Source organism: Gobio gobio (assembly GCF_949357685.1).
Source record: "Gobio gobio genome assembly, chromosome: 7".
In the NCBI taxonomy this organism is placed as follows: Eukaryota; Metazoa; Chordata; class Actinopteri; order Cypriniformes; family Gobionidae; genus Gobio; species Gobio gobio.
This window is the reverse complement of record NC_137103.1, coordinates 24,589,492-24,617,009: the sequence shown is the minus strand read 5'-3', so window position 1 is coordinate 24,617,009 and position 27,518 is coordinate 24,589,492. Positions and strand designations below refer to the sequence as shown.

Genomic DNA, 27,518 nt, shown 5'->3' with positions numbered 1-27,518 from the left:
AAAACTTTGAAACACTTTATTTTGAGTGTTCTTGTTATATACTGTATGTTACATGTACACAGGGCTCGACATTAACGCTTGTCCGGGACAAGTGGATTTTTCGAAGGGGCAAGTGAAAGACAATTTTACTTGTCCGACGGACAAGTATCCTGATTAAAACGTCAATAACAAAAAATAAGGTCACGAAGATTCAAGAATGATTCTGCATTCATTTAGTGTAAGTGGCGAACGATGGTGGATATAATATATAATGTATAACGTACTGACGGTAACAAGGTTGAGCCTCGCGCAGCCTGTCGAGGAGAAAATTGAAAACAAATGAGCGCCGCTCACACAGAGAAACTCAGTTAACATACACGGTTAAAATTACAAATTGTGTTTTTATATTTATAACATATCATACAGTTAAGCAACATCACACAAACAAGAGTGCTGTTTTCCTGAATACCATCACGACTGAACATGACACTAATTTCATACACCAGCTCCATAAACAATTATTTAACATCAAGTCACTTACATCTTAAATGCAATATTGACTGTTTTTGTTCTATTTCAGGAGTGAAAATAGTTCCAAACAAAGATCTCAGCAGAACCATAATGCATGTCACAGCAACAGCAACAGCGTTGCTTCGTCCCAATTCGCCTACTTATACTACGTCCTAAAAGTATGTACTCTTTTTGTGAAGAAAAAGTACATACTTTTGAGTGTGTACCAGAAGAGTATGCAAGCTTTGGGACATACTACTTCGTCATCTTTAACGGACTCTGTCGCTTAGTTAAGTGCGTCCCGTCACCGTTTAAACTGCCCTGTCAATCATCGTCACAGTTCAAATCCTCCACATTCAATTTAATTTCCTACTGTATCAGAGAGAAATGTAGACGCACGTTGATCTGCCATTCGTGGGTCTTTAATGCAGAGACTCCTCTCATGTGTTTGCAGTTTACATATAATGATGCATTTAAAAGTTAATGGACAAACGTATCATTACAAAAGTTCTCAATGCTGCTGCAGGTGAAATATAATGTGGATAATATTGAATAAATATCTTTTCGTCAGGTTAAATACTGATAATTGCTCACCCAAACCCCTTTATCTAACCCTCTCTACTTAACCGTCCGACTCGCATAACCGTCATGTTTGTAGTCTTTTAACACTTTTTATCTGTGTTTGTAGTTCTAATCGAATCCTCGTCCATTTCGCAATGGGTTGTGGGCAATATCAGCCGTTAGAGTGCGCATCGATCTGCACTTCGAATTCTGACCGGAAATAGTAGACCATCCGGGAATCTTTGGAATACACTTTTCAACATACTACGATTTGGGACACACTAATTATTTTTTCGAATACTGTTTAGTACGGATAGTATGCGAATTGGGATGCAGCACGTGTTACTGAATGATTCAGCGTTTGAATGAATCGGTTGAATCAAAGATTCAATGACCAATTCATAAACGACTGCCTCATTCCTGAACAAATCAGCCGTTTCACTGAATCGACTCAATGACTCGCTCATTAACGGTCACCTGCGCCCCCTACTGGCGGTTTGGTTTCATGTTTAAACATTCTTTCCAACATTTCTTATTTGTATATTCAAAAATATTTAAAATAATCTCAACATTATTTAATGCAGTTGTAATTTTTCAGTGTAAATTATTTAATTTAATTGGTAACAACCCTATAGTATCTTATTTTAATTTAATTTATAGATCAATTTAAAAAATATAAGATGAAAGCTGAAGCATAGCCTATATTTAATAAGATTATGGAAAAAATGCCGTTTTTTATATTTTAAAAGGTAAAAATATCACAAATATGCAGATTTAAATATGTCAAAGCTGATTGAACACTGGTCAGAATATTGCTTCAATTATATTTATATTATATTACATGCAAATGTTTTACTCGGACAAGTGAATGACAGAATTACTTCTCATTAAGCACGTGAACAGGATTAATGTCGAGCTCTGCATGTACGTTCCATAGTAATACCAGTAAATTATGCATAATTACATGCAACTAACCCTATGTAATGTACTGCTCCGAGACTTAACAGGTTGAGGATCCAAACGCAGCTTTATTAAAGGGAAATCCACACTCGTAGTCAACAAACAGGCAAGGGGTCTTAACAAGTAATCAGTCCAATTAGGCAAAAAAGACAGTGGAGACAGGCAAATGGGTTATCCACGGAACAGACAAGAAATCCAAAACCAGAGACATGAAACCAGGGAAAACGCTCAGAAATGCAGTAATACAACAAACAAGACTTTGCAGTGAATGATAGAGTGAACATGGTTTATATAGGCTGGGGTAATGGGGTAATGAGACACAGGTGTAAACAGTGAGTGCTAATGAGTCTGGGAAAAGAATTATGGGTAATGTAGTTTGTGATGGAGTGACAGTCCGGGGTGGAGTGCCCTCAGGTGGTAACCAGGGGACTCTCACTGGTGATTGTGACACCCTATACCAAACCCCAACCCTATAGTACATGTTGTTAATTAATATTACTAAGTACTTAAATATAGAATTTCACTGTAACAATGACACCTTAAAATAAGGAGTTACACTTTATTTTAAGGTGTCATTGTTACATTTAAGTACTACTGAGTAATATTTAGTAACTTCATGTACTTACTATATGGTAAGGGTTTGGTTTACGGTTAGTTGCATGTAATTATGCATAATTTACTGTTATTACTATGGTAAGTACATGTAACATATTCAGAGGTGGACAGTAACGAAGTACATTTACTTGAGTACTGTACTTAAGTACACTTTTTGAGAATCTGTACTTTACTAAAGTATTATTTTTTAGGGAAACTTTTACTTTAACTTCACTACATTTGAAAGACAAATATCGTACTTTTTACTCCACTACATTTCTATCAAGTTCCTCGAAGTCGAAAGTCGTTTCTGTAGCAGCTTTGCAAGTCAGTGGATGAATTTTTTTCTTCTTTTAAAAGTGTTTTTTTTTTTTTGTTGCAAAATGTAAATGTCTGGGAGAAAGAGAAGCATAGACATATGGATGAATCTGAAAAAGCATGATGAAAGAGCTCAGTTTAGTCTGGTTTTTGTGTCTCTCAGATGCCACAGCACGAGTACTGAATAGAGCTTTCTTTTGCGTTTTTTCGCACTTAAACAGACCAAATTACACAAAATGTCAACATTTTCATTTTGGAAAGTATTCATTTAAACAAAGTTGATTATTTCTTAAGTGAACGCAAACAGTTGGGGGAATATCGGATGTGTATCAGTGTGTAGGATTTGTGCATTCTGCCTTAAAGTGACAGCAGCTTTGTAAAAAGCTTTGTAACTTAAGTATTTAAATGAGTTCAAGGTAGTCGTATGCTAGCATGTCGGATGGAGCATCACTGACTGGCTAAAACCACCATGGCTATAGCGTGCATTTATACAACAATGCAACAATAATAAAATAATGCTTTGACATAAAAAAGGAAATTTACTTGATACTTAAGCACTTTTAAAAGCAAGTACTCCTGTACTTTTACTTAAGTAAAAATAATTTTTAACAACTTTCACTTGTAACGGAGTAATATTTGACCAGTAGTACTTTTACTTTCACTCGAGTAATGGAGTTGTGTACTTTGTCCACCTCTGAACATATGTAACAAGGACACTCAAAATAAAGTGTTACCGAATAAAGTGTGAGCAAAACTTTTAATTTGACATTACAAAGTGCACTTAAGTTTATTGATAAACATAGTGAGTGTACTCGCTTTAAGTACACATAAATGGCCTTTTATTTAATCACTATTATATTATCTGTAAGTATATCTAAGTAAAGGTTTTAAAGTATACTTTAAGATTTGAAGTACACCATAAAAGCACATTCAATACAATTAAGCACACTTATTTTTCTCAAGGGTATGTTTAACTGGACTTACAGTGGCAAGCTTAATCACATTTCTTTCTCCACAGGTCATATCAGCTTCCCAAGCAAAGCTGTTGCAATAATCCATTGTTATTTTAAGTCAATAGGAAGATAATGATTAAAAGAAGTAATGCTGATGAAAAACGGCACGTTGCATAACTGAGTCAAAGGCCATCTTATGAGGAGGAAACAAAAAGACAAGAGGAGAAAGCTAACATTGTAAACAGTGACACTCCAAATAGCATTTAAAGGAAAGACAAAGAAGGAGGAAAGAAAGTCAGAAACGATGGTAAGGACTAATAGATGTATGAAACTGTCTACATGTAAAGAAAAACCTTTGGACCCGGAAAAGCATGGAGGAATGGAAAGCCTAGACGTGGATTGCAGTCCTTCATTATTGCTGAATATTGCCCTTGCACTGCAAGTAAGTATTTTTTATGTTATTTTATTATATTTCTTATCTTTTACAAGTTGTTAAAGTCATGTAACACTAATAAAAGCATGCACTTTAATTCCAGCCTGGATGAACAAAATATTTGTTAAACCTGAAGTCATCCTTGAGTTCTCTATGAAACATACAAGTCATAACCTACTACATGAATGTAACTTGAAACTTGGTGAACACAGCAAAAAATGAGTAAAAGTAATTTTTTCCCCCTCTGTCTCCATGAAGCATGTGTTGGTACTGTCCTCTCTGTGTGCGTTGGTTGTGAGTGCACTAATTCAGGAAGTAGACAAGGAAAGAATAGTGGCCCAGGTGCTCTTTTACTCTGGTATATTTACACTACTGCAAAGCTGGGTTGGATCACGGTAAGGTTACATTTACCCATGTTGCTTCACGTGTAAATTGTAATACAGTTGTACCAAAGTAGGCTGCAAAACAATCTATAGGATTAAGTCCAATGTTTCCTCTGTTCTCAGTTTGCCATTGATCCAGGCTCCATCTTTGGACTTTCTGATCCCTGCCCTAGCCCTGCTTTCTGCTCAGTCAGGTCAGAATGGTACGGCCCAGAATTAAAATGAAGTCAAAGACAATCTAATAATCTACACAATTAAACACACTATTTAAATTAAAGCAACAGAAAACAAAGTCGTTGTTGTTCATTTTATTTGTAGATAGTTTGCCAAATACAAGATCTTGACCAAAAGTGTATGCACCTCTTGATGGAAATGAATGTTATTTCCAACAAGAGGTGCATCAATTTTTGGTCAAGATCTTGCATTGACAATGCAAGAGTCAAGCACTCTGTAAAGTCTCCTCCAGCACATCCCAAAGACTTTCAATGAATGAAAGGTATATGTAGAATATTTATAGAATATACTGTATATATTTATTTTGTCACATATCTTTATTTTACTACCTGTGTACCATTTTAGATGCACTAAGACAGAGTCCTTGTGTGTGTAAACATACTTGGCAACAAATCTCATTTTGATTCTGATTCTGAAATCTGATTGTAATTGTGTTGTGTGGTAGGGACTCCTGTGGCCTGCAGGGGGCAGTGTGTTGAAGCAGAGGAGCCTGTGGCCCCAGCACACCCAATAAGAGAGGTAGAGCGCAGTGCTGTCCGTGGTGCTGAACATTCAGACCACCCCTCCATTGTCACATTGTTCTGCTGTAGTGCATAGTAACGCCAGCTTCCACTTACCAAAAAGGCACATCCAAATTTGAATTTATTTATCGATAAATTAATATTTCATCTCGTATCATTTCATATTTATCATCTTGATTTGTGTGTGTTTGTTGGTGCTTGCCCATATATATAATTATACTTACAGAGCATTCTGTGTGTGTGCAGTTGAGAGGCATGACTCTGGTTGCAGGTATTGTGCAGTTAGCCGTGGGTTTGACTGGTCTGAGTGGGTTTGCACTGCGACGTTGTGGACCATTAGTTCTGGCCCCTGTCCTTTGCATTTTGGGGTTTTCCATCTACAGGGAGGCAGCGCTGCTTTGTTCTGACCACTGGGGCATGGCTGCACTGTAAGGACACAATTTTCATATTATGTACTCGTGTGGGTGTCTTTATTATGTACTGTTCATTGCAATGTACTTATTGTATTCATACTGTATTGCAATTACAAAAGGTGGGATATGGGTAAGGTTAGGGGCAGGTTTGGTGGTATTGGTAGGTTTAAGGGTGGGTTAAGGTGTAAGGTATGTACACAATAGTTGCATGGAATTATGCCTAGTTTATAGTTATTACTAATGTAAATACATGTACCATATGCAACATGGACACATTAAAATAAAGTGTTACGATAAATTGTATTTAAATGTTAGTACATAGTAGTTAAAAAAATGTAATATATAGCCTAAAGCAAGTCCATTAAACTATTATTTTGTTTGTACTGCAATCTGTCAAGGAAAGAAATAGGAGTGTATAATGCTGTTCATTTGTCATGTTTTTAGTATTGAATGATATAGAAATACCCTGTAGTGATAATCATTCAAGGTTAAATCAGAACAGTTGCAAGAATAAGTTTCTTTTTGTGAACTCAATGTTCACAGATACACAGAGCACTCTAAATACAAATGTCTTTTTCTTTTCTTGTTTTTTTTAGGGCAGTTGTGCTTCTAGTGATCCTCTCTCAACATCTGCACTCCTTTCTGTGGCTGTCTGTGTTCTCGGTCTCAAGGAGACTCTCTGTGAGTTACATCAAGGGATGTTGTTCAAATTCAGGATGACTTAAAGGTGCAGTAAGCGTGTTCTGAGAAACTCTGTTGATTAGGGATGTAACAATTCACTCGTTTTCTCGCATCGATTACAAATCCAGACGATGCATATGCATCGATCTTGAAGCATGTATTTTTGAATCGTGAATCGTTGATGCTTAGATGCTTAGAATCGAATTAATCGCAATTCAATAGCGATTCAGTGCTTTAAAATAAACATTCGATTATATCTACTACATGCGTGAATTAATAGCGACGTTGTGCTGCGTCATCCGCGCCCTCACAGCTCTCATCTCCTCCGTAGCTCATTGACACATCTTTGAGCAGCCCATGTTTGAGCTCTCCGCAGGACAGCCACTGCGATCACATGAGCAGATGACAGCTCTCTATCGAGACAGGAATAGTTCTGAGTCAAACCGCTCAAGCCATTGTCAACTGCCAAGTCACCGTGGTCACGGAAATGGGTCATACAATACCGGAGCAGTGGAAGTAAATCCCAGCGTTTTCATGGATGCACATTTATTGCATGGACGGAGCAAACACTGTAAGTGTCTAAAATGCATACACACTGTAAGGGTCTAAAATTCATTCATGTATCATGAATGATACATGAAATTTAACTTAATTTCGTTTAACTGAATATACGAAGGGAACTGCTAAAGTAACTACAACATTAAAGGGTTAGTTCACCCAAAAATGAAAATTCTGTTATTAATTACTTACCCTCATGTCGTTTGACACCCGTAAGACCTCCGTTCATCTTCGGAACACAAATGAAGATATTTTAGTTGAAATCTGATGGCTCTGAAAGGCCTCCATTGGCACAATGCACGGTTCACCCTCAAGACCCTTAAAAGGTACTAAAGACGTCGTTACAAAGTCCATCTCACTACAGTGGTTCTAAAATAACTTTATGAATCGGCGAGAATAGTTTTTGTGCGCAAAAAAGCCCTAAATAACAACTTATATAGTGATGACGATTTCAAAACACGGCCTCATGAAGCTTCGAAGCGTTATGAATCAGTGAGTCGAATGAGCAGTTTGGATCGCCAAATTTCAGCAGTTTGGCGGTTTGACACGCGATCCGAATCATGATTCGACTCACTGATTCATAACGCTTCGAAGCTTCATGAGGCCGTGTTTTGAAATCGTCATCACTATATAAGTCGTTATTAAGGGGTTTTTTTGCGCACAAAAACTATTCTCACCGATTCATAAAGTTATTTTAGAACCACTGTAGTGAGATGGACTTTGTAACGACGTCTTTAGTACCTTTTAAGGGTCTTGAGAGTGAACCGTGCATTGTGCCAATGGAGGCCTTTCAGAGCCATCAGATTTCAACTAAAATATCTTCATTTGTGTTCCGAAGATGAACAGAGGTCTTACGGGTGTCGAACGACATGAGGGTAAGTAATTAATGACAGAATTTTCATTTTTGGGTGAACTAACCCTTTAACAACACTGAAATAAGAGGCTGCGGTTTATCTGTGAATCAGATGCATTCGTTACTATAGCAACAGTAGACACCGGCGTGTTCCATATAAAGAGAACAAAGAAGGCTTTTCTTTCTATTCCGTGAAGAAAAGTTAGTTTAGGATTAGTTGGAAAAGTGCATGATATTCTAGTCTCTTCATAGCCTGACGTCGTCATACTCAATTCTTGTCAGAATATGAGTCTGATACTGCTCCGTTGGGTCGTGATTATGGGGGCGTGGATAGACCTACAACCAATCAGAGCAACGGAGTGACGCATAGTTGTCAACAGAACTCAACTGCACACACGCTGGAAGAAGTAGAAGAAGAAGATGAGTGTAAACAATGTTTGCCGGTGTTGTAAAAAAGAATTTAAGGATACACGGAGTACTTACCAACACAATCATCATTTTTGAGAGAAATAGTAAACGTGAATGCATATACGAACAAATTCTCTGTTTAGGATTACAACAAATTCAACCCAAGCACCTTTGGTGACGTGCATGATAACGTTACTGTTGAGCATCTGTGCATCATCGAACTTCCCAACCTCGGGCGGGGCTAAATTAGGCTGGCATCCAGGCTCTCCATGGAAGCATTGCATGTTTAATGCCTGGAACACTTTAATAAGGTTGTGTAGCCATTAACATTATCCTACACAATAGCATTAACTAACAATACTTTTAAAGCCTTTTTAAATTTTGGCTTATGTACATTTCTACAAATGCCATTTTTTATAGGCTATTAAAATAAAGTGTTTAATAATAATAAAACAATAATGTAATAACATGAACTAACATTAACAATGGACAAAAGTTTTTTTTCCCCCCACTCTCTGACCTCTGAAGGCCGCTGTGTAATTCACACCCTGACTAAGACACATTGTGGGAAGCATTTTAATAATCCTATGAATGCATACTGTATATAAAAAAAATGCAAAATCAAATCGAATCACATCGAATTTTAATGTGAATCGCCTCGAATCGAACCGTTCTGAATAGGCAAAAATCATTCATGAATCGAATCGAAAACCTATAAATCGTGAATCGCATCGATTCGCTGCCTACCCAAAGATTCACAGCCCTACTGTTGATATTTGAAATCCACCCAAACAAACACACCCCTCGCTTCATTGCTCCTCCCCCAAAATTCATGAACGCTCAATGCAAGAGTGGATGTCTCTTTATCATAGCAGAAAATGCAATGACACGCAAAACTACCCTGTTACTACAGCTAACATAACAATAACAGCATATCTTGGTTCTGTGAAACATAGCAAAACCAATGTTACTCACATATGGAGCAGAAATAACGCAACCTCTGCATCCATTTTCAGGCCTTCCCGCTTTCTCTCTAAAGGCCCGGGTATACTTCGGCCGTCCGCGTTCGTGCACCGCCCGCATGATGTAATTTTCGTCATTCGGAGGGCTCGCGGCCGGCCGCACACCCCGTCCGCGCGCAGCCCAAATTTTGAGACCGCGCGGACGGTCCGCGTGCAACAGCGCATGCGCCAGCAGTACAGAAGAGTCCACTAGGTGGCAATACACACAGTATTGAGCACAGTGTTCAGCCGTCGAAGAAGAGTGTGCAAAGACCGGTTTAAAAACAACACGCTTGAAAAAAAAGAGAGAATTTTTGATTCTTCAGTGTTTCTTCCAAACTATGTTGCAATGGTGGATCCACTACAGTTCTTCTCCGATCATGCCCAGCAAATGTCCCTTTGATGACAGGACTCAGTGCTGCCCTCCGATGTCTGGTAGAGCATAGACACTTTTTTACTGCGCATGTGTCGAACGCGATCCTCCGCGCGCATCCGTTGTGTAGTATACTTTAAAAGACGCGCGGACAGGGCTGCGCGTGTGACGCGTCCGGGCGCGGTAAGTGAAGTATACCCGGGCCTTAATACTAACACAGTTCCTAAAGCTCTTGCCTGGTCAAAACCCTTTTTTTCCGGTGATATTCCTCTGAACTTTTCTCTTTTGTAATGTCTCTCAGCCATTTCTCTTTCTACAGTCTTTCTTCAAATCTCCCTCTTGCTCACTCTCTCTCCTTCCCCATCATGAGTGGACACGCCCCCTGCTGCTGACTGGCTACAAGTGTGTTATGGTGCTCGGTCCGATCGACTTTCAATAGTGTTTCTCAGAAATTGCTTACTACACCTTAAAGGCTGGAATGCACTACAAGACTTTTAAAACACTAGGCGTCATACACTTGGTGACATTTACAGAGAAAAACTGGGCATTGGACACTAAACGACTGTGGATCAAACACTACCAGAGTTTTAAGTCGCTCTGAAAACAACAAACTCATGTAGAAAAATGCGGCTTGCATTACAAATGAAAACACTGTTCTAAAATTGGTTCAAAATAAACCATCCCCCATCATACACTACATCATACACTATACAAGTTTCTGGGAAATTAAACCTGGCTTTCTGCAACTAGCATCAATTTGTACAGACTATAAATCGGGGGGAAATTCTGGGCAAAAGTCGTGTTGTGTATGTATTTTGAGAGCCGTGGCTGCAAGTGTTTCTTCACTTTTAAAGTTTCCACAAAAGAGAAGTTTACTTCTACTTCCAAAACTAGTCTAACACAGACACCTTCACTCATGATATATGGGATTTCCTGTTGTGCTGGTTGTCAAGCTCTTTTACTGCTTTTAACCTGCAGCATATTAGATTGATATTTTGCCTGTAAGAAGATTATATCATTGATCTGGGTAAAGTTTCCCACCAAAGATGTGCGTTGTGTTACAGTGATCTTTGGCTAAAATGTTCTTAATTTAATATGGGGCTGAATGTTGTCAAAGGTTATGGGAAACAGTTTGAGGCTTTTTATGAGTGATCGTAAGCTCGTATTGGAATCTTGCTTTTGGGAAATTCTTATTGGTTTTTCTATGCTGTGTGATACTACACAGTGTCTGACTGTCTAGTTATTATTCTCATCCGATGTGTAAATCTATCAATGCGGGGATGTTTGTGAGTATCCAGTTTAATGTAATAATTAATGTTAATTTATAAATGAAGACTTCATTTCGTCTGTCTGACGTTTTTCTTTAAAATAGGCATTTTTGTCAGGCTTATGTATAGGTTTTTGGCACTTCTGAATGGGCTGAGGCTGGGACTTAGTGGGTTTGAAGTGAAAGTATTTTATGAACGTATACTATATGCGGAGAGCATTCACTCAGTATCGTTATCTCATTTTTGACCGAAGTGGCTTTTAGAGGCTTTTGCATCTGAACTCTTCAAATATAAATGCTAAAATGTATCAGAAAAAAACATGAACTTAGATTAATGCTTGTTTTCTTTTTAAGATCAGTATATATTTATGGAATATATAGAATATAAAACAGATTTACACTACCATTCAAAAGCTTGGGGTCAATATGATTGTTTTTAAGGACATTTATACTTTTATTCAGCACTGACGCATTAAATTGATCAAAATGAGTATAAAGACGTGTTACAAAACATACATTTTTTTAATCAATTCTGAACTTTTCATCAAATAATCCAGAAAAAAATGTATAACGGTTTCCACAAAAAAATATTAAGCAGCATAACTGTTTTCAACATTGATAATAATAGTAAAAAATGTTTCTTGATAACCAAAACGTATTAAATGAAGTGTATGATTTCCTACCAAGGATCATGTGACACTGAAAACTGGAGGAATGATGCTGAAAATTCAGTTTTTCCATCACAGGAATTAATTACATATAAAATATTCAAAAATGTGTTTTATTAAATTTAAATTGTAATAATACTTCACAATATTACTGTCTTTTCATCAGATAAATGCAACCTTTGTGAGCAGCATAAAGAGACTTATTTAAAAAAATAATATTAACAAATCTTTTGAACTGTAGTGTCTATACATTGCATTAGATATCAAATTAAACTATGTGGCATCATCTGCAAATTGATGATCTTCACCTACAGACCTTTTTGTAATTAATTTTCTCTTTTATGTATGTAAAATCAATGACATTCATACACTAACGGGTCTAAATACTGTTGAGGTTATTGTATGGTTTCTTATTATTATCAAATACAGTATAATGTTCCTGCTCTTTGTGTTCGTCCTGTGTAGGTACTTCTATCTGTGATGGTGAGCTGTGCCGTTTGTGCCGCACTGGTACAGTGGGGTCGTGTCCATCTTAACTCTGTGACCCAGATGCTTTCAACAAAGAGAAACGCCACCTTCGTTCAGTCCACCAACAGTCCACATTCATCGGACTTCGTCCTTCCTAGTGACTCTGTACCCTGGCTGGACTTTTCTCTTCCTGGTAATATGAAAGAGGTTTTTTTTTTTTTTACTTTTAGTTGCCTTGTAGGTATTAGCAGCGAACCAGTAATACACTTTGTCACAAGACGTTGCCCTTTTTCCTCAGATGTTTTTTGTTTCTTGTATACTCTCAGCCTCAGCACTCCCTCTGCTGTCTACAAACAGCATTGCAGCAGGAGTGGCTGGAGGCCTGTCTGCCAGCATTAGCTCTCCAGCTGTGTACGTGATGGCAGCTCGGCTCCTGAAGGCTCCCGTGCCCCCAGCACATGCCTGTAACAGGGGCCTGTGTGTGGATGGCATGGGAAGTGTGATCGCTGGCCTGATGGGGGTGCCAGTAGGACTGTGCAGCAGTGTGCCTAATGCATGTGTTATTGGCCTCAGCCAGGTATGAGTGTCTATTGATGCATCACACCGACATTGTGATTGCTCAGTTTGCAAACTTTTTTGCTGTTTATTAACATCTCTTCATTATCCTTATGATGTCTTTTTCTCTCTTGCTGTATCTCAAAGTCTGGGTCCCGGAGCACAGTGCAGCTCGCTGGGGTGTTGTTGTTAATTCTGGGTGTGTCTCCTCAGTTAGCTCAGACGCTCTGCTCTGTCCCTCTGGCCATACATGGTGATTATTCATTTATAGTTTACTCACTTAAATGTTAAATGTTACTGGTAACAATCAGGTCAATCTACTGTTACGTTGTTTCAGTCTTAAAGTGCCCCTATTATGCTTTTTCAGCTATTACCTTTCATGTAGTGTATAATCAGGGCTTGACATTAACATCCACCAACCCGCCAAATGTGGGTGGATTTCAGAAGTGACGTTGTGTAATGCAGTCACTCCTACTAGCCACTTTGGTGGGTTGGATTTTATATAGCCTATATAATATATACATTCTTTTAGAAAAAAATATCGATTTTTTGATACATATCGATACAGAAATATAAGAAGCGCTTCCAATACTCATTCTCCGCAGAATAGATACATGATACCAGCTGCGCTTTCTCTCTCTCTCATCTCTCCAACAGCGAGTTGACACACAAACCCGCCTCCCCTCACTCTTTCATTTGCTCTGGGTGAATATTGTTGGTTTTACAGGGCTTGAATTTCGGCGTTGTATTGTGCATATTGTGCATAATTTTACTCATTCCCGCAGATTTTGTGCTCACACCCAGAGTGCGCAGATAAAGCCGCCTCTCAGTACTAAATTGAGTTATTTTACGCTGCTTATTGTGCCTAAACTGTAGCCTAGAAATCTACACGCACCATAGCGGCAGCAAATCTAATTTGCAGCCAGGGTCGTCTAGCAACTCTTCATTGGCTTGCGAGCTGGAAAAACCAAACTCTCGTTGGGCCAATCACATCATGTATAGAGTCAGTGGGCGGGCTTAAAGGGTTAGTTCACCCAAAAATGAAAATTCTGTCATTAATTACTTACCCTCATGTCGTTCGACAGCCGTAAGACCTCTGTTCGTCTTCGGAACACAAATGAAGATATTTTAGTTGAAATCTGATGGCTCTGAAAGGCCTCCATTGGCACAATGGCACAGTTCACTCTCAAGACCCTTAAAAGGTACTAAAGACGTCGTTACAAAGTCCATCTCACTACAGTGGTTCTAAAATAACTTTATGAATCGGCAAGAATAGTTTTTGTGCGCAAAAAAACCCTAAATAACGACTTATATAGTGATGATGATTTCAAAACACAGCATCATGAAGCTTCGAAGCGTTATGAATCAGTGAGTCGAATGAGCAGTTTGGATCGCCAAATTTCAGCAGTTTGGCGGTTTGACACGCGATCCGAATCATGATTCGACTCACTGATTCATAACGCTTCGAAGCTTCATGAGGCCGTGTTTTGAAATGACAGATTAGAGTTATATTACAAAAGTCCAGGCTAATCCAAGCATTATAATAGCAGTAATAGTGGCTCTGTTTTTGAAGTCCATAAGAAATGCATCTGTCCGTCAAATAACATGCTCTACGCGGCTCCGGGGTGTTAATAAAGGCCTTCTGAAGTGAATCGACACGTTTGTGTAAGAAAAATATCCATATTTAAAACTGTATCAGGTAAACTTTCGGCCGACCGCCTTCCGTGGAAAAGTGTTGAATGTTGAAAGTGAAACTCAAGATGCGTTAGTCTTTCGAACGGCAGGAGAACTTTCAACAAATTTTCCATAAATTGAACAGGGAAGGCGGTCGGTCGAAAGTTTACTTGATAAAGTTTTAAATATGGATATTTTTCTTACACAAACGCATCGATTCGCTTCAGAAGGCCTTTATTAACACCCCAGAGCCGTGTGGAGCACGTTATTTGATGGGCAGATGCACTTTTTATGGACTTCAAAAACAGAGCAACTATTACTGCTATTATAAAGCTTGGATTAGCCTGGACTTTTGTAATATAACTCCGATTTTATACATCTGAAAGAAGAATGTCATATACACCTAGGATGACTTGAGGGTGAGTAAATAATGGGCTAATTTTCATTTTTTGGTGAACTATCCCTTTAATGTCAAGCCTTGTGTATAATATACTGTAGCTGTTTGTGAATGTAAAAGCTCTGAAAAGTTTCAACGATAAAAGTGCATGATAAATTGAGTTTTTGTCTCCCAATAGAAAGAATCGATTTTATTTTGAACTGCCTGAGACAAGTCGTCAGTAATTCCAGTCCTACTTCCAGCACAAACCTACATAGGTTTGTTACAAATTTGCATAATGGCTTGTAAACAATGTCTACATTGACCCGCCCCCAAACACTGGAGTTGTAGCTGAGGCCTGGAAGAGTTTGGTTTGTGTTGTCAACATGTCGAGAAGAGCTGAAATTTAGATAATGGTTTTAGGTCATGGGCATTTTGTTTCCGACACGTGCTATAAGAGGTAGACCAATCACAACAGGCTGGGCCATCTGACCAATCCGAGAAGAATAGACTCTAGTAAAGGAGGGATTTAGAGAGACCGGATCCTTTATCGAATCGTTTCAGACACTGTGAGAAAAGAGGTGATGCTACATTGTATATTATTAGAAAATTAAAGTGTTTTTTGACCTTGGATGCATGTAAACCTATTGTAGGAGACCTCCAAAACAAAATTAGGAACCGTTAAAAAAACATAATAGGGGACTTTCTGACACTATATGACCTTAAAACTGTGGGCTGATTGTTTGCTTGTGCTCGTGTTCTCTCAGGTGCTGTGCTCAGTGTGACCTACGCACTTGCTGTAGCAACAGGCATAACTTATTTCCAACATGCCGACGTGGACTCAGGACGCAACATTTTCAACATCGGCTTCACAATGTTCATGTCATTAGCACTGCCACGCTGGTTCAGACTTCACTACAGTTTTATACAAACAGGTGCTAAAACCACAAGAGTGTAGTGTATTGTTACCCCTAATTTAGATTTGTTGATTTGGACATGAGTGCATTTAATTTCTTCTTGTTGTGTCCAGGTGTAGCCAGTGTTGACGTTCTTCTTCGGTCTCTTTTATCCTTACCGGTTTTCTTTGTGGGGGTTTTGGCTTTTCTTCTAGAGCACACTGTTACAGGTAAAACATGCACTAATGCACTAGCATTCAAAAGTTTGGGGATGGTAAGATTTTGTAATGTTTTTGGAAGATTCTTACGCTCACCAAGAATGCATTTATTTGATCAAGAACAGTAATATTGTGAAATAGAACAATTGTAAAATGCTATTTATTCCTGTCATGGCAAAGCTGAATTTGCAGTCTTCAGTGTCACATGATCCTTCAGAAATCATTCGAATATTCCGATTTGCTGCTCAAGATACATTTCTTATTATTATCAATGTTGAAAACAGAAACTGCGATACATTTTTATGAATTCTTTGATGACTAAAATAACATCAAATTTGGTAGTTTCTTTCAAAACGGTAGTGTACATATTCAGCATTTATAATAACAAAAAATAAAGCTCTGATTTAATGTATATGATTTCTGGCATTCAGGGACTTTGTCTGAGAGGGGTTTGGTGCGACATGAAGGCACGAAGAAGATTCTGTCTCTGGCTGATCAGCAGCAGGGATACAGCCTAAGTCCAGACGCAGTGTATGACCCGCCTCCACCTGTGATGAAAGTGCTAGAGCTGACCGGCTTCAGAACCGTCCTCTTCTGTGCCTGCAGAAGCCCAACCGTTGAAGAGGTGCTAGTCACAGTACCAGAGATGTCTAGCTTATTACCTGACAAGGATTCTGGTGTTGGCAGTGGCTGAATTTTTGGAGCTTAGCCCATATTTTATTTCAATTTTCAAATTGTATTTAACTTGTCCCTTTCTGGTTTGCTTTTTATAAATTGTATTATGTTTATGACTGGAATACAGTGGTTTTTGACTCAAAGCCCCCCATTGTCCAACACGATTTTAGATTTGTATTATGTTATTTATTAAGTCGTTTTAATTAAGTTATATATTTTTTAACTTATTAATAATAATATATTAATTTGAGGCTGTTTGAGAACCACTGTATTAAAGGGTTAGTTTACCCCAAAATCTTCGGAACACAATTTAAGACATTTTTAATAAATTCTGAGAGATTTATGTCCCTCCATCCATAGACAGCTACGCTACTACCACTGACGCTTCAAAAAGTTCATAAAGAGATCGTTAAACTAGTGGCTTAGTCCAGATTTTCTGAAGAGACTTGATCGCTTTATATGATGAACAGATTGAATTTAGGCTTTTATTCACATAAAAACATTCATCAACTCATATCAGCTGTTGTAAACGGAAGCTCAAGCATGTTTGCTTGATGTGCGAGAACCCAGAACAAATGAGGTTCATTCTCATGTTACGCAGCACGTTTGAGCTTCTACAAGGACCAATGAGGTTCATTCTTGTGTTTTACGCAGCACGTTTGAGCTTCTACAAGGACCAATGAGGTTCATTCTCATGTGTTACACAGCACGTTTGAGCTTTAGCAAGCACCAATGAGGTTCATTCTCGTGTTATGCAGCACGTTTGAGCTTCCACAAGAACCAAAGAGGCTCATTCTCGTGTTCTGCAGCACGTTTGAGCTTCCACAAGGACCAATGAGGTTCATTCTCGTGTTCTGCAGCACGTTTGAGCTTCCACAAGGACCAATGAGGTTCATTCTCGTGTTCTGCAGCACGTTTGAGCTTCCACAAGGACCAATGAGGTTCATTCTCGTGTTCTGCAGCACGTTTGAGCTTCCACAAGGACCAATGAGGTTCATTCTCGTGTTCTGCAGCACGTTTGAGCTTCTACAAGAACCAAATGAGGCTCATTCTCATGTTACACTGCACATTTGAGCTTCCACAAGCACCAATGAGGTTCATTCTCATGTGTTACACAGCACGTTTGAGCTTCCACAAGCACCAATGAGGTTCATTCTCATGTGTTACACAGCACGTTTGAGCTTCCACAAGCACCAATGAGGTTCATTCTCATGTGTTACACAGCACATTTGAGCTTCCACAAGCACCAATGAGGTTCATTCTCATGTGTTACACTGCACGTTTGAGCTTCCACAAGCACCAATGAGGTTCATTCTCATGTTACACTGCACGTTTGAGCTTCCACAAGCACCAATGAGGTTCATTCTCATGTGTTACACTGCACGTTTGAGCTTCCACAAGCACCAATGAGGTTCATTCTCATGTGTTACACAGCACGTTTGAGCTTCCACAAGCACCAATGAGGCTCATTCTCATGTGTTGCACAGCACATTTGAGCTTTAGCAAGCACCAATGAGGTTCATTCTCGTGTGTTCTGCAGCACGTTTGAGCTTCCACAAGCACCAATGAGGTTCATTCTCATGTGTTACACAGCACATTTGAGCTTCCACAAGCACCAATGAGGTTCATTCTCATGTGTTACACTGCACGTTTGAGCTTCCACAAGCACCAATGAGGTTCATTCTCATGTTACACTGCACGTTTGAGCTTCCACAAGCACCAATGAGGTTCATTCTCATGTGTTACACAGCACGTTTGAGCTTCCACAAGCACCAATGAGGCTCATTCTCATGTGTTGCACAGCACGTTTGAGCTTTAGCAAGCACCAATGAGGTTCATTCTCGTGTGTTCTGCAGCACGTTTGAGCTTCCACAAGTACCAATGAGGTTCATTCTCGTGTTATGCAGCACTTTTGAGCTTCTGCAAGAACCAATGAGGTTCATTCTCGTGTTATACAGAACTCTTTTGAGCTTCTGCAAGAACCAATGAGGTTCATTCTCGTGTTCTGCAGCACTTTTGAGCGTCTGCAAGAACCAATGAGGTTCATTCTTGTGTGTTACACAGCACGTTTGAGCTTCCACAAGCACCAATGAGGTTCATTCTCGTGTTATGCAGCACTTTTGAGCTTCTGCAAGAACCAATGAGGTTCATTCTCGTGTTATGCAGCACGTTTGAGCTTCTGCAAGAACCAATGAGGTTCATTCTCGTGTTATGCAGCACGTTTGAGCGTCCGCAAGGACCAATGAGGTTCATTCTCGTGTTATGCAGCACGTTTGAGCGTCCGCAAGGACCAATGAGGTTCAGTCTCGTGTGTTATGCAGCACGTTTGAGCTTCCACAAGAACCAATGAGGTTCATTCTCTTGTTACACAACACGTTTCAGCTTCCACAAGGATCAATGAGGTTGTTTCTCTTGTTATGCAGCACGATTGAACTTCCGGAAGGACCAATGAGCTTCATTCCTATGTGTTACACAGTAGTTTGACCTTCAGCAAAAACCAGTGAGGTTCATTCTCGTGTATCAAGCAGGTTCATTTGAGCTTCTGTTTATGTTCGCTGGTCAATGTTTATATGTGAATAAAAGCCTAAATTCAATCTGTTAAAGCAATCGTGTCTCTTCTGAAAATTTGGACTAAACCACTCAATTAATATTGATGTAGTTTTATGATTTCTTTAAGAACTTTTTCAAGCGTCAAATTGGTCATTGGACAGTACAGAACTGGCTTCCACAGGACAGTACAGAACAGAACTTGGCTTTCAGATTTCAGAGTAAATGATGACAGAATTTTCATTTTTGTGTGAACTAACCCTTTAATACACTTAATACACTATACATTTTAGCGTGAACTTCTGAGAGCAAAGCAAATTTGTCAAGAGACTAAAAAAAAGACAAAGGCAGATATTTCTGTAATCTTTAATTCTGAAAAATAGATCTTTAAATAGTTTTACAAATATTATATAATTTCTGACATCTTTAAGTAAAATGTAAATAATGCCACAAAACAGATAAATACAGTAAGTTGTATGGGAAATTGAGTATTACTGCATAAAGCACACATAAGGACTACATAAACTGGCATAAACTCTTATAACATTGCTACACATTGCACAGAGTAAACTCTTAATTTCTTTGAATGAAGCCTTGATAAAAGTACTCAAAACCCTTATGTATGCCAAATGGAGAAATACAGTGTACAATGTGACCATTAAATACTTGATTAAGTTGAGAAAGACACCTCTACCTTTACAGTGAGAAACATGTAACTGACCATATGAATGAATGCAAAACCTAAACCTGAAAGTATTTCCCTGATGTTTTAAAGGCCTAGTTGTAAAGTGGGTGTGTTTGTGTGTACCTTCCAGTCTTGTTTCTTTTCTAACACAACTTCCTCTTTCGTCTCAAACCTTATCAGGCCGTGTTGGTCTGATCGCCTGTGGTTGAGTAACTGCATACCTGAGTAAAGCAAATTCATCTATAGTTACCTCACTTCAACGGCTATAGCGATATGTTTAGTGAATGTGTAGAAGAGAGATAGAGACTGAACAAGAGATTCTGAGTAGATGTGTGTGCGTCTTGGTATATTCGTGATAATGTTCCAGTGTAGGCAGTATAGAAAACCCATTGAAAAGTGTTAAATATGGGTTTTTAAGATCAATTTTGTCACGTCCATGTCCACTTCCTCAAACGAGGGTCGACCCGCAGAATAGCTGCAGCCTTCTAGTTTTTTTAAAGTCTATTCAGGGTCATAAATGATTGGGTTCTTCACTTCAGAACTTTCTTCACTTTGTTCTCTTTTAGATCCTTCCAAAACTAAATCTAGTGACATTCTCATTCCTCCTGCTTGATTTCATCTATCATTGTCCATCATGCTCCAAGGATGGAAGTGTGTTGGATCCAGCACATGAGTCCCAACCCAGTGCAGCAGTGAGGAATACCAGTGGATCCCCACAGCCTGATGTCCAACTGGCCCTCCCCAGTTATAAAGTACCCTGAGTGGGCCAAAAGCCCAGTGAGCCAGCGAGTGCTGGTCCAAGGCCGCATAACAGGAGGAGACGACACCATTGACCACCACTGTGCCATGGTGGGTGAGTGGAGCGAAAACCCCCTTGTCCTCCTGTATTTGGGTCCTAGTGACCCGGGACAACTGTCCCTGCTGTCCTGCACCTTGTGCGGACACCACACACTGACCTGCCAGCACGTCACTAGCAAATGCAGTTTTCAGCTCTGCACTCACTACAGGCCCTGAGCAGTTCCCTTCCGATACAAACAGGAGATGGGCCGCCGTCAAGCTCAGTGTAGCACCAGAGTCTGTCTCGAGGGTGTAGAACTGCTTCTCTGCGGAAGGGTCGCGGTCCAGGAAGGCGATGACTTCGCTGTAGATGAGTATCCCACTGCCGTCGCTTTCTGATGAAGCGAGTACTTTCTCTCCAGGCTGTAAGCTGTCCATGGTCTTCACGCTTCCGTCCTCAATGGTGACAAGAGCCGATGCGGGAAAACAACCGCCGGTTTTAGCAGCCACAGAGTTCTCTGAAATGGACATAGAGAGAATATAATGATTGAAATGAGCAATAAAATTGCCGTTTTCTCTATTGCGCACAGTGCACAGTAGCCTAAAGCAATTCCAAAGGTCGTGTGTTCATTAAAGATTGGGTTTGGATTGTTCAAATGGCACAATGCCTTCCTCGGATTAATCTTCAATCTTTAAAACGCACACACCCAAGCACAAACACGCTCCAGCTCTCATTGTAAACCCATAAAACTCCAATCAAACTGCAAGTTGCAGTGGCAAAATAACCTAGCGTGCGCAGGCAAACATTTCAAGCGCCATCCTTCAAGCTAATTACTTTTTTTCTTTTCGCACGTCTCTGGTCAGTGGGTAAAAATGCAATAAAAGCTAATAAATAACCATCTCAGCTCTCTATGACTCCTGTCCGAAAAGAAGTGAGTGGGGTCTGGAGCTACGCATGCCCTACAAAAACCGGAATGAGTCTTAAGTCTCCGTTGAGTACTACACAAATATTTGGGAAAGGTAAGTACCAAGGCCAGGTGATAAGATAGGCTGAGATAAGAGATCTGAGAAAGGGGACAACAGAGTTGCCGTCTGGAAAACAAAGGAGTTGGTTAATCATCTCAGAACCCTTTAGCAGCGAGGCCTACTTCTTAAGGCATATTCTCTCTCTTTCTCACATACATATTTACCCTTATACACTTCATGCATACATATATAGGCACTTCAGTATAAACAGAAGAGATAAATGTACATGAAGTATATGAAATATATGATGTATCTTATGGGAAACTGCATATTCCTTATGTGTATACTGAAGAAGCCATCTGAAGAACACACCTATAGAGGACTTTGATAAAGCATAAGCAGACAAAAGGTCTCGCTTGTGTTTGCATGCTCTATCAGACAGATAAAAGAAGTGTCTCACAAATGTCCACACACAGGTCCCATTCCTCTCTAGCGGTGGTAAAATAAAAAAAGACTGACATTTTAAGTCATAAATCTGGGTTATAGCCAGGCCCAAAATTAATCTATAGCAGTTTATGCACTTTGGAAAATCTGTGGAATTTCGTAAAATAAGTTACGTTGAACATTCCCAGATTCTTATTAGTAGCTATAGGTGATAAGATAAACGAATTAGCCAAAGCATTTACAGTTATTGCTGGGGATTTTTTTTGTCGCACAGATGAAAAAAGATTTTAAAAAAAACCTTTTTGTGTTGTATTGTGTGCAATTATGTACGCGTGTTTGTGAGTGTTGAATGAAAATGGACTTTCTCAAATTCTAAGCTGGAAACCCATCTTCAATGAGAGCACAAAAGCCTGATCCGCTGTGCAATAGGTCATTTTTACCTTGCAAAAAAAAAAACTAAACAAAGAAAAATGATAATGCAGGTCAAAAAGAGAAAACTGCCATAAGAGACAATGGGTGCACTTTTACTTTCCTGGTTGCCTGGCCAATAATTTGGTCTCCGGTGACTCGGGTAGAGGCAGGTGTTTAAGGTTTAATGATGTGGTCTGTTACCTTCATCCCAAGTCTACCACTTATCTCACCCAAGTTAATGAGAACTGACCAACTTAACCACAATAGGACACACCTGATTTAACTGCACACGGAACGCATATGAACCTTTCAGTCAGGAGTGTCTTTATAGTTCAAACACCATAGATCAGACTGGATGCTTTTCTACCATCAGTCATAAACCTGTTTCAAGAAAATGTCAGCTCATATTCCAAGTTTAACCTATGGCAGCACTAGTTAAAATACATTCAATATTGCTCAATTAATGAAAACTGCTGAAGTTAAAGGAATAATGTTAGCTGAATGTGATATTAAATATAAAGGTTCCAAAAGGGGGTTTTCACAGAAGAACCATTTTCAGTCCCCCCAAAGAACCTTTCGGTGAAGAGTTCTGTTTTCCTCTATAAAGGACCTTTTATGCATTGGAAAGTTTCTTCATGGAACCATCAATGCCAATAAATAACCATTATTTTTAAGTGTATATACAGTACATTATTTACATATAATGTAAAAAAACAGAGTGATTAATGTACTCTAAAACCTACCTGACTTGACGCTGCAGTGGATGTGAGCTTTGGACTCATAGTAGACCCAATCAAAACCGGCCTCCACCGCTAGACGTGCCAACATGCCATATTTAGTACGGTCGCGATCGGAGGTGGTGATATCGACAGCTCTTCCCTCGTAATGCAGTGATTCTTTAAAGTGATTGCCGTCTTCATCCCAACCCTCGGTCACCCTGAGCTTCACCCCGGGCCACATGTTCATCACAGAGATAGCCAGAGAGTTCAGCTTATCTTTACAGCGCTGTGAACGCAACAAGGAAAGGTGGGTTACACACGTGGAAGATGATGGCGTGGAGTTTTGCAAGAAATACGCAAACAAGACAAGTTATAACTCCAAAGGGCAAAACAAACTGAATGACAAAAAAAAAAAAACATACATCAGGGCAAGACAAAAGAGAGGCAGAACGGATACAAATGACAATGGCAAATGATCACCTCTTAAGATTCAAGGTGAAGTGTATGGGTATAACACCACAAATATTATGTGAAATAAATCAACAGGCTTATCTCTAAATCGTATTTCCATAAAGATGCATTTGATCCCTTTTAAGTCACTTTTTAGATATTATCATGAGTATTTAACTTCCCTATGTGTTTTGTGTCTTTCATCCAGAACTTTCTTTCCAGGCTTTACTAAATAAATGATCTGTGCTTATATGACCTAATTAAAGAGTTTCTGTTTTTCCACATTAACGTGTCAGACAATATGCCACAGTTTTTGTTTTTAACCCAGGTACCTCACTTTTATGCCTGAGGAATTTGTTTTCAAAAGCGCCCACGTAAAGCATTACATAATGACAAATTATTGAATCACGAGGAGAAGAACCGAGTGATGCTTTAAACCACAAATATATACTGACTTATTTTTACCATACCACAGGTATTTTTTCAGTGACCAAGGTACAAAATGTGTCCAGAAATATTGAGTGATTCACTTTTACTCATTTAACCAAGCCACACTCACCACCCTTTATAAAACACAAGACAAATTTGCTTTTAAAAGCAAAATCAAACTTCAGCATGGAAACAAGTGTTCATTGCCAAAGCATAGATAGGCTACTGTAACTAACCACAATTTCAGGCAATATCTGTTCCATGATTTGGAGAGGAAATAAGAGTCATAATTTCAAATTCATGAGTCATTTCTGATTGATTTATTATTTGTTTAAATAAACCACACACTAAATGGAAAGGTTAGGCTACTTATTTTGAAACATACGTGGACTTATATTTAATATTCGTTTCAGAGCGGGTTAACAAAAGACACACGTTTAATCTAATTAAGTTATCTTGTTGGTGTTATATGATTGATTTATGTATATTGGTAAAGTATGACAGCAAAATTATTTCTCCATCGTTTGTCTGCAAAAATAAACTTTGTTTTTCAGAGCCATTGCGTAAAAGAGAACACATGAACATATCAGCAAGTTTTTGACAGGTCCAAGATTATTCTTGGACGGGAAAACTTGAATGTTCCAAAGAGAACCTTCGAAAGTTCTAAAAATAACTTTTTATTCTTTAGTCATTTAGTAAACAATCTATGTTCTGTTTTAAATAAACTAATAACAACCTGCAATGTGACACCAATTCCTTTTTTTTTTATTTACCAAAGAATCATAACTAATCTCAAGTACCTAAACAGCTAAAACCGTTTGTTTTAAAAGCATTCGATTCTTTGCTGAACCCAAGAACCATCAAAGAAGTGATTCTAAGAGACAAACCGCTGTCAGCAATCAATTCCTCTGAAAGCTGTGAAGATCGATAAGAGCGCGTCGGTGGGACTGAGCAAAGGGCACACCGCTAAACAACAGGTTTAATGTGCTCGCAATCGAATCAGAACCATTGAGTGTGTTTCTAATGGGCAGATAATTGAATTCATTCCAGCTGCATTATCCAAGTGTCGCTCACCTGCGTCATGTGTCGATCCGCACCTGAGTTCTCCTCATCTTTGAAGATGATATCGGGGTTGTAGTTCGGCGTGAGATCGTGAAAGCGCCCCGAATCCCTGGTGACTTTGCCATCGTATCTCCCACTGGCTCCCAGTGTCTTTTCGGCTACGTTTGGAATAAACTGCTTGTAATTAAGGGGTATCAGTTTCTTTGGAGGCCGCCTTTTCCCATGTCCCCTCCCCGGCCCACAGCCCTCGTTAACAGGTGCGAAAATCAGGGCGCAGCCGACGAGAAGCCCAAACACCACGGGGAGACGCATTCCACCCCAACCCGCCGGGCACTCCGACGCGGAGTGGTACGGTGGCACAGCTCGCCGTTCAATGAGAAACTACCCCCCGCAAGATCCTTATTCCCCCCCACGGGGTAAAATATGGGGAGGACAAAACCTCTACTTCTTTATCACCCTTATCCTCGCCATCGTCCGTGCGTAAAAGTGGCTTTACGCAGAGGCTGTCATGGAGAGACGCCGGAGAAAAGATCCAGTGATACCAAGTATTCAGTGCCCATAGAATGCGAAACGTTGGTCTCTCGAGAAAATCACCGAAATGAGAGTGAGTAGGCAAGTCCATTTATTTATCTAACAGATTCTAGGAGAGAGATACAGGGTGACTCCGACGCACACTGGGAGAGCTGTCAGAGAGAATGCTGCGGCTGCTGTTTTTGAATGAGCACGTCCTTTGGCGCACGTCAAGTGATCTGAGTTGCCCGGCGCACTGAGACCGCACCCTGCCAGTTTTTTGCCCCTCTCTATCCCTGCCTGCCACTCCTCCCCATGGGTCACACTGGGTGCGTCGTATACCCACCGGCTCCCTTTGACGCTTCACAGCGCCTGGCTGGGCAAACACAAGTCTCGGGGAAGAACTGTGGACTCAGACTCTCCCATTCATCGATCCACAAATAGAGAACGAGCCTGGCTGCTCCTCAAACAAACGTGAGCAACTGTTACCCTCCCCTACACTGATACGCTTAAGGAAACACACTCGACTAACCTGGCGCACTCGTTTGAATGATTGATCATTTATTGATCAGAACAGATCCGTTTGTTTAGACAGTTCAGTTTTCAGACAGGTGGAACGATGTTGCTTATGAGTCAAAGTAATTTTTTTCTCTTCTGATCTATTAAGTTATTCTAAATTACATAGATCAATTAAAAGTCAAAATGGTGCTTAATATTGTCTAGACTGCAAATACGAGAAAAGGCTGACATTCTTAAAAAAATAAATGTTTGCATAAATGACAATGTTATCTTAAAGATAAGCTACAAATCATTTGTGTTTTAAAATTATTATTAATATTTGAAAACGCTTCTTTGCACAACTGGATCAAAGGCAATGTGGTGTAACAAACATGATGGAAGCCATTTTGTTATCATGTGACCCCTTTAGTCCCTTATGACTGTGTGTCAGGTCATTAAAAAAAACGTATTACTTTACTTAATAAATCTAATTATTCTCCATATTCATGACTTAATTCATGATTCTTATATATACACACAATTTAATAATATGTATGAGCTTGACCTGCATGGACACAAAGAACATGCTTTAAACTGGATTTAAAAAAAAAATCCCATTTGTTTGATCTTGGGCATCATTTTTACCCTGACCCCCATGCGAATAAATAATACTTTATAGACAAGACATGCATTGTGAAAATGAATTTGTCTAATAATTTTTTTGGTTTGCATATTACAGTCTCTGGTTTTCATGCACATCAATTGCTCATATTTGTATCGGGTGATACAGAGCTCCAGTGTGTGCTGGCCTGTGCTGAGGTAATGGGTAGTGGTGGGACCTGCATGAGGGGTTCACTGTTCAAACTGAAGATGAAGCTGGTAAATTCGGTAGCATATAGCTTGGAAGACGGTTACACAGGAGCAGCTCTATTCTACAGCACTGAGAGAAGACGCTCCACTTACACAAGTGATGACTTGTGTGGATGTAGCCAGCGGTCAGCACCTTAAGAACAGATATATCCACGACACTCGAACTCTGTTCAATTTCTCTTTAAATGAGGCAAAGGAAACAGACCCAAGTCTTCCAAATTAGCTCCGCAAATATTTGCCGGAAAGGGGCTAGTGGTTTTGTGCCCATTTCAAAAGCAAATTTAACAGACGTGGTGTTTGGTGTTGATTTATTTTTTAATTATTTATGTCTGTAAATATCAAAGTATTTTAGGTTTGGGGTTTGGTGTGTCCTCATTTGGAACAGGGAGTTAAAGAGAGTAATTGAGCGGGTGAGAAAAACACTACTGTCACTCTTTCAATCAAACTCACTGCCACCTTGACCATTTGGTACAGGTCAGTGTGTAACCATCTTCTCCATCCCTCGTTCTCACCATCATGGCCCAGTTCCTCGAACCATTCATTTAATATAGTTTGTTCTTTCCCTTCTTCCTTCCTTCTCTCTCTCTCCTCTATTCCTTTCCTGACAGTATTTATATCAA

At 39.4% G+C, this 27,518-nt stretch overlaps 2 protein-coding genes and 1 long non-coding RNA gene across 3 annotated transcripts in view; 2 read left to right on the top strand and 1 right to left on the bottom strand.

Annotated features, from left to right (window-relative positions):
* The first annotated feature begins 3,051 nt into the window (after positions 1–3,051).
* slc23a3 (solute carrier family 23 member 3) lies at positions 3,052–16,684 on the top strand. Its single transcript, XM_079821625.1, has 11 exons — positions 3,052–4,703; positions 4,815–4,894; positions 5,371–5,444; positions 5,693–5,874; positions 6,456–6,540; positions 12,134–12,329; positions 12,463–12,713; positions 12,839–12,944; positions 15,509–15,676; positions 15,772–15,867; positions 16,287–16,684. The coding sequence occupies exons 1-11, from the start codon at positions 4,561–4,563 to the stop codon at positions 16,547–16,549; spliced, it is 1,644 nt and encodes a 547-aa protein (XP_079677751.1). The 5' UTR covers positions 3,052–4,560; the 3' UTR covers positions 16,550–16,684.
* Positions 16,685–19,330: 2,646 nt separating this feature from the next.
* On the bottom strand, positions 19,331–26,032 carry ihha (Indian hedgehog signaling molecule a). The gene is made up of 3 exons (XM_079821626.1): positions 25,033–26,032; positions 23,104–23,365; positions 19,331–21,057 (listed from the first exon to the last, which is right to left on the bottom strand). The coding sequence occupies exons 1-3, from the start codon at positions 25,330–25,332 to the stop codon at positions 20,378–20,380; spliced, it is 1,242 nt and encodes a 413-aa protein (XP_079677752.1). The 5' UTR covers positions 25,333–26,032; the 3' UTR covers positions 19,331–20,377.
* Positions 24,904–27,518, top strand: part of LOC307129316 — a 35,609-nt gene continuing 32,994 nt past the window's right edge. The window contains exon 1 of the long non-coding RNA XR_013816881.1: positions 24,904–26,004. This is a non-coding gene — a long non-coding RNA (uncharacterized lncRNA). The remainder of the gene's footprint in view (positions 26,005–27,518) is intronic.